Raw genomic sequence first — 13,771 nt, 5'->3', positions numbered from 1 at the left:
TTGTGTCTTTTTCTTTATTTTAGCTTTAATTTGTTCTTAAATTTTATATCAAAAATAATTTGATAGCTTATTTACAGTGAATAATATTTTTAGTCTAAATATTGTCTGTTACCAGCTTCTGGGCTTTCTTTGGTGTCTTGTATTCTGCTTTTGGTTGATTGTATAATTTTCAAGTTATTTTAAATAATTTCTTCTCTGTCTCCTTTTTCTGTTAAATTGATTCATCTGCTCTGACGTAAATAGTGGTGGATATTTTTGATAATGATTCATATTCTATAAGAGATATTTTAATCTATTTTTTGTCTTTTTGCTTTTAAGTTTGTAGTGGCTTTTAAAAGGAAATATAAATAAGTGTTTCTAAAATATTGTAATTATCAATATATCTAAAATTTATTTTGAAATCATAGAACTGGATGTTTAAATTTATTTTTTATTTTCACTCAATTTGGAAAACAAAAAATAATCTCTTTGTATAACTAATATTTAGTTATTTAAATGTTAGTTATGTAAGTTATTTTAACTTTTTTTTTAATTACAGTGACAAACCAAAATATGGTGGCAAAAATGTTATCAAGCAAGCCTGCATGTAAGTTAATTTGTTTTCCCCGAAAACACATCTCTTCTAATTCTTTTTGTATTTAGAAATATGTCTTATATTAATTGAAAAGTCCTGTAGTTGTCATCTCTGTTCACCTCATTACTTGGGTTTTGGTGATGCCCCTTGGTCCTTTATAAATTTCTATTGTATATATTTTGTAATATAATGGAGCCTGGTGCAGCCACTGGCTCTCCAGACCTCAGTCAAACTGTCCAGCCCATGCCAGCATTTAAAATGGATGTTAAACGATGATGTAATAGATGATGTGTTGGAACAGCTTTAGTGTGTTTTACTGAATAAAATATTTCTTGTAGACCAACAGTTGATTAAAATGTAATGTTGAAGCTGACTGGCAGGATTTCAACTCTGCCATTAATCAACAAAATTAATTACTGCTCAGCATATTACTATATGTGGTACTCTTATGGCACTGATAGTAATATTACAATAAATTATAGTAGGTAAAAACCCTTTTGGTCACTAATGACCATAGGATTGCACATAGAAAGTTCCCCTCTAAGGCACAAGTCCGGGCAAGGTTGTTTATGAAGGGCCATTAATTGTTCATGCATACCAGCCTCCCTCTCTATATATTGGACTGTTTAGTTAAAAAAATAGATGAAATCATTTAAAAATGATTATATGTTCTTTTTCAGTAATCGACGTTGTAAATTCCCACGCTATACAAAATTCGCGACAAATTCTTTCATCACACCCAAAAAAGAGAGTTCTGAGAACAAAGTTGATTCAGATGCACAATGCAACATATCATCAAACAGCCAACGATGTCACCGAAGGGGAGCTGGAAGTGGTGGCAGTGGTGGTGGACAGCTAGACAGTGGCACTTCTCCCGGGTATCAACCCAAACTCAGCAAACCTAATGTTAAACTAAAGAGACAGTTTCTTTTTCAACAACTGAAGAAAAGGACCAAAGAAAAGGTGAGGATAAAAAGTATAACTGTCTTTAGGAATAAATTTCATTAAAAAAAAAACATAATAAAAATGCTCCTTGTACAAAACTATTGTTTTCAACTTAATATTATTTAACAAAACAGATATTTCTACTGCAAGAAAAATATTGTTAGTGTACTTTTTTCTCATAATCTTATCTTAATATAAATTTGAGTGATGTTTCTGTGTTTGTTACGTTTTTATGTTCGTTAACTCCTCCTAGACCTTTGGTGCAAGGACAGTAAAACTCAAACCAGCAACTCCCATAATCCTAGGGAATGTCCTAAGGGAGTCTGTTTTTTTAAGAGCCACCTAATTAGGGTCCCACTGACAGCCCCCTATTTTATTGCATTTGGCGACCAAATCGGAGCAATGACAATGAATTTCATACTATGAACTCCCAGGGAGTATCATAAGGAGGTTCAATTTCTGAAGGGCTCCTTAAACAGGGCCCCAGTGACCTTTCTATTTTTACTGCATTTACCTTGCTCATACACTTATTGATTAAACTATGATCAGCATCAGTGCTTAGCACATTTGCAGAAATGAGTTTGGGCATTCTAAATACTTTCACGTGCAAATCGAGATAAAGAGTTATAACAAGGTATGTTTTAAGTGTGGTAGTGTGGATATTTATATTTTGTAGTTTACGAAACTTAGGTCTACGTGGAAAACTAATCTTCCTGTTCCGGTTACATATTGGTGCTTGGACCTTCAGCCCCAGAGTTCTAGAATTTTTCCTACCTGAATACCCTACAAAATTCCAAGAAGCCCTCCTCAGGAGCTAGCCTGAATGCCACCTGAAGAGTGGCTTCAAGGCTAGAAACTAGCTGTATGTCTATCAGCAAAGCTGGCAGAAAGTGGTCCAAGGGTTTATATACTGACACACTGTTACAGAGATGGAATTCATGTTACATGTTGAATGAACAAGTTAATGGGACATGGGTTTTAGGTATGGGTTTGAGTGAAGTATAGGTATTGATTGTACGGGTATGGTTGTGTGGATATATGTCAAGTAGGGAGTTTGGAATGAGGTATCAGATAATTAATACCAGGAGATATATACAAGGAATGTGTCTAAGTCCATTACATTACACAAGGGTAGAGGGTCGTGAAGTGGCCCGATAGTTGGACTGAAGGCCTCAAAGGTGCTCTTTGCAGGAGCTAACCTGATTGCTGCCCTTTGGGCGGCCTCAAGGCTACTATTATAAAATAGAAGCTGATCTCTGTCTGTCTGTAACATCTGTGTAGAGAGAGGGAAGGAGGGGTGGAGAAAAAGTTGTTGAAAGAAATACATTGAGAAAGAGAGAGAGTGTGTATGTGAAAGCTAGTTAAATAGGTAGTGTTGTCACCTTAGTAACTAATTTTTAATGCAAGTCTGTCAACACAACACAGACCTCAAAAAAAATAAAGACATAAGTTTCTGTATATATAAATATATATATATATATATATCAACAATCAAGGAACGGCCATAATAGGCCATTCACCCACTAGAAATAACAGCCAAAGCTTCAACCGCAAATAAAGATCAATTCCGTAAACAGGAGAAAATTTAAAAAAACATTTACCCTGTAATTTCTTGTACGATGCACCGTTTCGTCTGCTGTTTAATGGTAAACTAACCTGATTAAATTAAATCAAGCCAATCTTCCATAGGCCCTCAGATTCTTCAGCAAGAAATAGCCAAGTCGGAACAGATATTTTCACGAGGCATTTCCGACTCCTGCCAAGATATTGCCTTGGCAGGAGTCGGAAATGCCTCGTGAAAATATCTGTTCCGACTTGGCTATTTTTGCTGAAGAATCTGAGGGCCTATGGAAGATTGGCTTGATTTAATTTAATCAGGTTAGTTTACCATTAAACAGCAGACGAAACGGTGCATCGTACAAGAAATTACAGGTAAATGTTTTTTTAAATTTTCTCCTGTTTACGGAATTGATCTTTATTTGCGGTTGAAGCTTTGGCTGTTATTTCTAGTGGGTGAATGGCCTATTATGGCCGTTCCTTGATTGTTGATGTTGAACTTAAAAATGGTCTACGACTATTTAATTTTTTCCCACTAGGCCGCTGGTGGCAGAAAGAATTCTACAAAATTTTTTTCACCACCCTATATTGATTAAATATATATATATATATATATATATATATATATATATATATATAGCTTTTTTTTGGTTGTGTGTGTGTGTGTGTGTGTTTCTGTATGTCTTTCAACATATAGACAAGGCAACACAGGCTTCAAAAAAATATATACCTTCACTTTGAATAATGTATGAAGGTACATGCATGATCAACAAATATTTTTACTTCCAGTGCTCCAACAGGTAAAGACTTAGTTTTTATGAAAAGATTTCATGTTGTTTCAAAGAAAATTTTATTCTAATATTTTTGACTCCTTTATTTAATTGAACCTCATTGTGTGGAGCTGTAAATGTGTGAATGTCCTTTCTGCTAGGCAGTGACCCTCTATGGCAAGTCTACGGATTCTGTGAACATGTACGTTCAAGCACCACCAATGTTTTCAGGAGCAGCTGGGTTTTTGAGCTCAAAGAATCTTGAACATATTGCAATGCGCAAATGGACTAGTCAGGATTACATGTACTCTCCAACAGCATACCGTATCAAGGTTGATTATAAGGTAAGATTTCATTTATTATTTTTGAAAGCTTACTCAGGCTTTTTATCATTTTTTTTTACTTGTTTTAGCCTCGATGGGTTTAGTCAAACAAATTGGACCCTAGTGTTTAATTTTTAAGTCTGGTACTTATCCTAGCGATCTTTTGTGCCGAACTGTTATGGGAACTTAACCCTTTCGTTATTGTATTTATTTTGAGATGCTCTGTGTTTCTTTCAATTACTTTAAATATAACAAAGAATTTAGTAAAATAACTTAGCTATCTTTCAGCTAGTGTTAGGAACATAAATTGTGACTAAGGTTTGGTGGAAGATTTTAATTCAAAACTTTTGAAAATAGGACATTTGTACTCAGAACCAGAGCCGGTTTCAGCCGGGTTGGTAACGAAAGGGTTAAACAAACCAGCACCAGTTGTCAAGTGGTAGTGGGAGACAGACACACACACACACACACATTCAATGGGGATTTTCACAGTTTCCATCTATCAAATTCACTCACATGGCATTGACTGACCTGAGTCTATTGTGGAAGATAATTGCCCAAGGTGCCACACAATGAAATTAAAGCTGAAACCACATGATTGCAAAATGGGCTTCTTAACCACACAGTCAGGCCTACACCCACATAATACACTGAAATGAGAATCAGATCATGAATTAAATGATAATCAAATTTGTTACTTTTATTTAGCATTCAAAAACAAATACAAGATGTTTCAGAATAGATCCTTGTTGAAGTTTAACTTCCATTTTTATAACTTTTCCTTTATAACAAGGTGTACCTGTAATGGATCCAGCCTTGGCACGCTGTGTTATGCTGATTCTGTCCTAAAATTACAATATTGGTACATGTCTGTAGAATATTCAGCCACTTGTGCATTAACTTGACATGCCCTGTAGTACAGTTGGTTGAGCAACTGAAAACTTGTGATTGGAACGTTTAACTGTGATCCATTTATTTACATTTTAATTATGTACAGTTGGAAGAAAATCTGTGAATATTATATGTGATGACAAATATTTCTGTCATATTTCTTGAACATATTGATACCTTACTTACAGTGTTTTAGAAATGCATGAATTTTTATTTGAATTTTCGTGGAACAACTATTGAAACAAGAATCTTAATGTTAGTTGGAGTCATGTCCTCATCTTGATTGTTGCTTTCACTACATTTCAGCTGTCTTGTGATTCACCTTAGTATTTTGCCTGGGATTGAACTAAGAATCTTTAGGTAACTGCACTAAGGAGAATCACAAGAGACATTAAGAAGGCTGGAGGTTACACAGCTGAAGTGTAGTGAAAGCAACAACCAAGATGAGGGCACCACCCCGACCAATACATAATATAAATTCCTCATTTCAGAAATATAGAATTGAATTAGGAGTTTGGTGTTCCAAACAATATCATTTTCATTGTTTATTTTACTCCACCACCGAGTGGTTATTACAGCTAATGAAATTTTGATACTAATCCACGTTGGTTTGAAGACTTTTGTAACCCAGTTCCATGTCACATAGATTAAAAACTTTTTTGAAGTTAACAAGATGATGATGGTCATCATAGTCATTTTAACGTCCACTTCTCCAATGCTTGCATGCGTCAGATGGGATATGTTGAGGTGGATTCTTCTATGGTTGTATGCCCTTCCAGCTACCAACCCTTGTCTGTCTTCTAGTATGGTATAATATTTCCCCGTAAACTGTGTTTATGGAAGGTTGGAAACAAGACATCACCTGTATGGTGATGATGCTTGCTTATAACTGTCATATAAAGTCAGATCAAGGATACAAAGAAGCACACATATACAACAAGCTTTTTCAGTTTCTGTCTCTAAAACCCACTCACAAGGCTTTGGTTGGCCTAGATCTCTAGTAGAAAAAACTAGCCAAGTGCCATGTTATGTGACTGAACCCTAGATGTGTTTGGGAAGTAAGGTTCTTAACCACACAGCTTTATTAAAAGCCCTGTGTTAACCCTTTCAACATGTGCCCATTTAACCATTCAGTATTCATAATTACTCTGTCAAATGCAATCATCATCATCATTTAACGTCCGTTTTCCATGCTAGCATGGGTTGGACGGTTTTGACTGAGGACTGGCAACCAGATGACTGCACCAGGCTCCAGTCTTGATCTGGCAGAGTTTCTACTGCTGGATGCCCTTCCTAACGCCAACCACTCCGAGAGTGTAGTGGGTGCTTTTTACGTGCCACCTGCACGGGGGCCAGTCAGGCGGTACTGGCAATGACCTCGCATGAATCTTTTTATACGTGCCACCGACACAGGTGCCAGTGAAGTGACATTGGTAACGATCACGCTTTAATGGTGACCTTTTACGTGCCACGGGTACGGAAGCCAGTTGGCTGCTCTGGCAACGATCACGCTCGGATGGTGTTCTTGGCACCCTACTAGCACAGGCATGAGTGCCAGTAAGGCGACGCTGGTAACGATCATACTCGAATAGCCGCTCTGTCAACGATCACACTTGTATGGTGCTCTTTGCGAGTGTGCCTTTATTTATTTAGATAGTTTATTTTTAGAATGACTTTGTAGCAAAAGTGTAAGAGGCCAGATCAGGCATGTTTGAACCTAATACAAGCAGAACATTTGTGCTAGTTTAAATGCTAAGGGGTTAAACTTTTACATGCTTTTTTTATTACTCCTTGTTTCATCATGATTTGATTTTTTTTTAAAATTAAAAATATTTGTTCTCTTTCAGGATGATTGTGATTTATGTCGTGTATGGGAGCAGGGTTTAGCTATCCTTGTTTCTACACCTTTATGTGTTCGCACTATGTGTTACTTGTGTGGTAGTGCAGGCCAGCATGAGGTAAGCAAGTTTAATTTAACAATCTTAATCTTTTTCTCTAGTGTTCCATTTTCTTGCTGGAACCATCTTTTATTTCATTTAATCTTTTTAAGCAGTTCCCCATGAAGCATATATATAAAAAGTCGAATATATTTTGGTCGACAAAGATTATCATCATTCATTATCATAAATTTAATATTCACTTTTCCATGTTTGCATGGGTTGGATACTGTTTATTGAGGCACATTTTCTATAGCTGGATGCCCTTCCTGTTGCCAACCTGTAACTGTTTCTAAGTAAGGTAAATATTTCCCCATGGTCAGACATGTTTTCACAGAATATTGGAAATAAATGACATTGATTTACAACAATCACATATTATTTAGACAAGGAGACAGAGAGAGAGAGAGGTTCTTTAGTTTCTGCTTACCAAATCCACTCACAAGGCTTTGGATGGCCTGGGACTAGTGTCTACTACACTTACTTATTACGCCATGCAGTAGAATTGAACCAGAAACTACACAACCACAACTACACCATGGCCAAATATAAGGATAACCAAATATCTAGGTTTAACAAATACTTTTTAATGTTTCAAAGTTGTAGATAGATGGAATTGGCCAAAATGACATGCAGTATTAGTTATACTTCTTTTTTATTCTCAGTTTTGCTTTGTCTTTCACTGCAGAGTTGGCATAATATGTGCCATTGAAGTACAAGGACCAGTGTAAATCACCTGTGCCTCTCTCCTCAGTTTCACACCTTGTTCTTATGTTAGAAACTAATATTTTAATCTGAACTCTACAGCTTTGGTTTGTTTCTAGATTAATCTAATTGCATTATAGTATTAAATAATTGTTGTAGCCATGCATCTACTATATTGCAAAAGATACCATTTCCTTTCTCATACTTTAGCCTTCCTCATTCCTATACCCCCATGGCTGTGGGTCTTACGAGTTACTTGGTGACTTTATTAGAGCCAGTGCAGTGTAAAAAGCATCCAGTATACTCTTGTAAAGTGGTTGGCTTTAGGAAGGATGTGAAAGTGGATGTTAAGTGATGATAATTTTGTGAATTTCCTCTGAAGTGTTATTTTATTCTATTTTTAGTTTCTTTTACATTTTTATTGATGAAAAGATTTTTTTTGTTCAAAGCCAACAGATTCTTAATAGCTCACAAAATTGTGTAAGCTCTTAATACATTTTTGGAATTGTCCCTTATGATAAACTCTTTTAATATCGTGACCTGTATCTTTAGTAGAACTTTTTAAATCATTGTCTTAAATGACCAAAAATCCATAAAATGCCTATAATTTCTCTCCAACTATCAATATCCAAAGAAGTTTTTCTATGAAAGTTATTAATAGATGGATTTTTAAAAACTTTATTTCTTATGCATATTTGCAAATTCTAATTGATATGTACATCTCGACTGGCTTTTGTGCCGGTGGCACATAAAAAGCACCAACCGATCGTGGCCGATGCCAGACCCGTCTGGCACCTGTGCAGGTGGCACGTAAAAAGCACCCACTACACTCGCGGAGTGGTTGGCGTTAGGAAGGGCATCCAGCTGTAGAAACACTGCCAGATCAGGCTGGAGCCTGGAGCAGCCCCTGGCTCCCCAGACCCCGGTCGAACTGTCCAACCCGTGCTAGCGCGGAAAACGGACGTTAAACGATGATGATGATGTAATATAATTTCCTTCATGGGCTGTAAAACTTGTAATCAATTTTATACAGTCAAAACATTTGGAATTCTTTTTGGAACAAAACTGAAGTGATGAAAAGTCTCTGATTGTTTACAGTACGGTTAAAATGTGGCTAAATATTAGCTGTTTATTAAATTTGGTAACTGAATCTCCAGTTTTATTCTGATCTTGGATATACACACTGTATTCTGTTCACATGTATTTAATACCAAATAAAAATTGTATGACAAATTATGTTCAGTATTTTAATAAAAGTTGGACAGACATAGGTTTACATGGAGTTCTAAGCAAAGGTTAATTATTATATTTTTTTCATTTGAAATTACAACTTTCCAACATGCATGCACATAGACGCACATGTGTTTTGTTTTAGACACTTTTTTTAAAACAGTACTTCTTTGGCATTTCAGTTTGTGTACTGCCAGTTGTGCTGTGAACCATTCCATATGTTTTGCTTGGAAGAGGATTGGCGGCCAACAGACAAGAACATTGACAACTGGTGCTGTTATCGCTGCCACTATTGTCAAGTATGTGGTCAACAAAACAATGTAAGTGCAAGTGAAGCCTTTCATTACTATGTTTCTTATTAAAATACACCTCCCCCTATGTGTTGTAAGTAAATTCTCAGATAATCATGACTTTAGATTGACTTCATAAAACATATATAACTTTATTTTTTATTAATATATTAAAATGATGTTTTAAACATCACTTAGAAAAAGGGTTCTAACCTAAATTTATCATGGAGTTGTCTCAAAATTATTTGGTCTTGCCTAAATTTATTCTGAAATTATCTGAAACCATAACTGCAAATTATAGATGGAAGTATTGTCAAAATTTTAAATGAATGAATAATTGTTTCTGGTGATTATTTTATCAACCTTGAAAAAAGTTAAAATAAAGTCGACTTGTTGGAATTGAACTTAGAATGTAAAAGTTCATAACCAAATTTCACAAGGTCTGATACTCTGCCAATTCTACCTATCTGCTGCTGTAAATATTGAAAAGAATATATTTGTAAAGTTCTCTGTCCTTACCAGTGTTAGGAAGTGGTGCAGATACCTGTGCTGCTATTTTAATAGACATAACAATATTACCAATCCTCACATGGTTAGATGGTTTTGTATTTAAAAAAAAAATTTTTTTAAATGGTTACCGTCTCAAGTCATGCTGACTCATAAGGGCCAGTTTCCTGGACAGGATACTGGGTCCATTGCAGGATTACTCATTTTTGCCAGCTGAGTGGGCTGGAGCGACATGAAATGAAGTGTTTTGCTCAAGAACACAATGTGTCAACCGGTCCAGGGATCAAGACCGCAATCTTACAATCATGAGTCCAACACCTTAACCACTAAACCATGCACCTTGGATGTTTTGGCATGTACAGGTTAAGCAAAACTTGCTTCTGAGCTTTAACATTTTTTCTCAGATTGATTTGGCATGTCATGTACTTCACAAATATTTCCATCATTTAGTCTTCAATGATCTTTTGTATTTAAAACTTAAAAAAAAATATTTTCTGTATTTGTCCATTACTTTATTTTCTTGTATCTCTAATAATTTCGTTTGCATATTTATATTTCAATCGCAGCTATTGCAGTGTAAGAAGTGTCACGAAACCTATCACCCAGAGTGCCTCGGTCCTAACTATCCAACAAAACCGTCCAAGAAGAAGAAGATATGGGTAAGAATTAGAACCTTCCATTCATATCTAAAACACGATCCTTGAAAATTACTAAATAACTCATTATTATTACACTTATGGCAAAGGACCTGTAATTTCATCCTTCAGTTGCATTTTACATAATAGTCTCTATCATTATCATATAGAGCAGTGCTCTACAACTGGTATGCTACGGCATACTTGAGACGGATGCTAGGTGTGCTGCATTATAACCTGAATATAGCTTTTGTCCCTATACTTTTAGTTATATTTTTAGTTCAGGTGTGCCACCGAATTTTGAAAGGAATATAAGTATACCGCAAGTGAAATTAGGTTGCAGAATACTGGTATAGAGTACTAAGGCAGCTGGCTAGGAGAATCGTTACTTGCTGAATAAAATGCCTAGTGGCGCATCATCTGTCTTTACATCCTGAGTTCAAATTCCACCAAGGACGACTTTGCCTTTCATCTTTTTGGGGTCGATAAAATAAGCACCAGTTGAGTCCTGGGGTTGATGTAATTGACTTACCCCTACCTCTGAAATTGCTGTCCTTGTGCCAAACTTTGAAACCATTATTACATAAGCATTTCATAAATAAGCATTACATTTGACAGTCTTGAATGGTAAAGGGTTAAGATGTTTAATCAGGAAAATTTGTTTTGTACTTGTCTGTGGCAAGAAAATGGAATGAAAATTTAGAAAGTGACGTCAGTTTGATTGGAATTTGATATTTCACTTAGTTTGCAGTTGCAATATATTGTTTCAGAATTAAGACTGTCAGTCAGTCATTGTTCGGTATGTATTGTTGGTTGTATGGACCCACAATAATAATTAATCAAATCATCCAAAAGTGACATGAAATAAGAGAAGGAAGGAAAAAAAAATGATTCTCTATTACAGTACTATCATCATCTTCGTTTAGCGTCCGCTTTCCATGCTAGCATGGGTTGGACGGTTCAACTGGGGTCTGGGAAGCCAGAAGGCTGCACCAGGCCCAGTCTGATCTGGCAATGTTTCTACGGCTGGATGCCCTTCCTAACGTCAACCACTCTGTGAATGTAGTGGGTGATTTTTACGTGCCACCGGCACAGGTGCCAGACGAGGCTGGCAACGGCCACGATCGGATGGTGCTTTTTAACGTGCAAGAAGTACCGTTCAACAATGGAAGCAACTTTAACTGCATTCAGAGTAATGTGTCTTAAAGCAGAATGCATTATTTGTTTAACCCTAACTCACACTCAACAAAGATATTACTACTACCACTTGACTAGTGTGGCTAGTTGTTAAAAGGGCATTTTGTTGTGTGCTTCAACAATTTAGAGACAAATGTAGGTTTTTCAGAACCATCTTGTCAATTGGTAAAATAAAATGAAATGTAAGAAAAGAAAAGTACCATCAGAAATAATGTATACTGTTTAAAAATAACGTTTATTTTGTTATCCTATTTGTTTTGGCAGATCTGTACGAAGTGTGTCCGGTGTAAGAGCTGTGGAGCAACGACCCCTGGCAACTCGGGCAATGCTACGTGGATGCACGACTTCTCCCTCTGTTATGAATGTGGCAAATTAATGGACAAAGGTAATATTATTGTACATTTCTATAGTATAAGCATAATGAGAAACAAACAATATTTTAGGATTTCTGATTTCTAATACAGTTGAGAACACTGGTCTTGTTTAACCACAATGTCTGTTCATATAGTGAGGTTAAATGCGTGTCTATTAAACATATGTTTATGAACTTATTTATAATTTATCCACGCATTACTGTTCCAGTGCTTTATTTTGGTTATATATTATTTTTGTTTCTTCAACAGGAAACTATTGTCCGATTTGCCGTAAATGCTATACAGATGATGACTGGGATTCTAAGATGGTGCAGTGCTCTTCTTGTGACAGCTGGGTGCATTCTAAGTGTGCTGGACTCACAGGTATGCAGTAATTTATATTGGATGAAGTAAATTTGAACAGTTAAGAGCTATGTTTTAAGTGCATTTGCACCTCCATTTGTTAAATAATCATGAAATATCCAAACTAATATTAAAAATGACACTGAATGAAGGAAACCAAGAATTTGTTTCTGCATACATGTAGAACATACTTCAATGTATTTTGCTTAATTATTATAACTGTTATGAATTTGTTATGTGACTGTGTCTAAGTGGATTTTTATTGCATTTTGTCTTTTGTGTAACTGGTTTCATGTTTTTTTATAATGTATAGCTTTCACAATGTGTTACATATTGAATAGATATATACTTAATATATAAACAATAACTCTGAGCACCTCTTCAAACTCCACCTGTCTAACACCCGTAGATATGTTTACAAAGTCAGAAAACAGCACAGCTCCCATGACTTTCGGAAACGTTTTTTCACACTAAGAGTTGCTGAAGCATGGAACAGACTGCCGGCATCAGTTGGTAGTTGTCGGAGCACTGCATCTTTCAAAACTTCCATGCTTCCTGAGATTCGCTAACACTACACCCGATTTTCTCCCCCTCCATACACACGCAAGCATGTATCTGACCCATACACTGTTTGCTTTCCAAACATTTGTACATTACTGCATATACTTTATACGCACTTTTTGACAAGATGTGGTGCACCTGAGCACTGTATACAATAATTTCATTATTATTATTATTATTATTATTATTATTATTATTATTGAGTGAGAGAGCAGTGCATGCCATCAAAGTGACACTGGGGTAAAATATACGAAGCCCAATATACCCATCATGACTACCCGTCTGATAAGGGTACACCAGGCAATTATTATTATTATAATGTCAAAATATACTTTAAAAAAAGAGTAAGAAGTAGAAGAGAAAGAAAATAATATTTTTATTCCACTTATCTTTGGTAAAAAAAAAAATTTTTTTTGAGACATTTATTCACATCTTATTCATTTATCTAAAAAACTTAATTTTTCACTCTTTTATTAGACGAGCTGTATATGATGTTTTCACACCTGCCAGAAGATGTGCAATATATTTGTTCACTTTGTTCGGAAAAATCTCCTGCTGAGTGGGAGTGCATCATACAAGAAACAATGCAGCATGGCTTTAAACGAGTCATGTTTGCTTTGCAACATTCTAAATGTGCACAACATCTTTTAGGACCGATGGCTGCCAAGCAAGGAATAGAAAAATTAAAGGTACGTCTTAGTTATATTGGAAAAATTTTAACCATATTAACTTGAAAGTGTGCCTAAAGCCAGCTGGAGACGATGATCTCCTGGGGCTAAAATTTACAGTAACACCCACCCTTAGTGGTTAGCCATATTGAGATGGCTAGTATACTTTACGTTGTCGAGCGGTTACTGTTTACATCTCGTTCAGAGATTTATTATAACTTGTGTGTTATTTTATAATTAATACATTTTTAACAATTACTTATTT

At 35.7% G+C, this 13,771-nt stretch overlaps 1 protein-coding gene across 4 annotated transcripts in view; it reads left to right on the top strand.

The window, feature by feature from the left end:
* LOC115221301 (histone-lysine N-methyltransferase 2A) overlaps positions 1–13,771 on the top strand; it is a 64,053-nt gene that overhangs the window by 20,457 nt on the left and 29,825 nt on the right. For all 4 annotated transcript variants that reach the window (XM_029791458.2, XM_029791460.2, XM_029791461.2 and 1 more), the window contains 9 exons: positions 539–586; positions 1,255–1,537; positions 4,008–4,190; positions 6,908–7,018; positions 9,115–9,252; positions 10,296–10,388; positions 11,826–11,946; positions 12,185–12,298; positions 13,316–13,527. In XM_029791458.2, coding sequence (XP_029647318.1) covers positions 539–586; positions 1,255–1,537; positions 4,008–4,190; positions 6,908–7,018; positions 9,115–9,252; positions 10,296–10,388; positions 11,826–11,946; positions 12,185–12,298; positions 13,316–13,527 — 1,303 coding nt within the window. The remainder of the gene's footprint in view (positions 1–538; positions 587–1,254; positions 1,538–4,007; positions 4,191–6,907; positions 7,019–9,114; positions 9,253–10,295; positions 10,389–11,825; positions 11,947–12,184; positions 12,299–13,315; positions 13,528–13,771) is intronic.

This window comes from Octopus sinensis, linkage group LG18 (assembly GCF_006345805.1).
Source record: "Octopus sinensis linkage group LG18, ASM634580v1, whole genome shotgun sequence".
Lineage (NCBI taxonomy): Eukaryota > Metazoa > Mollusca > Cephalopoda > Octopoda > Octopodidae > Octopus > Octopus sinensis.
The sequence above is the reverse complement of the archived record's forward strand: the minus strand, read 5'-3'. Positions and strand labels throughout refer to the sequence as shown.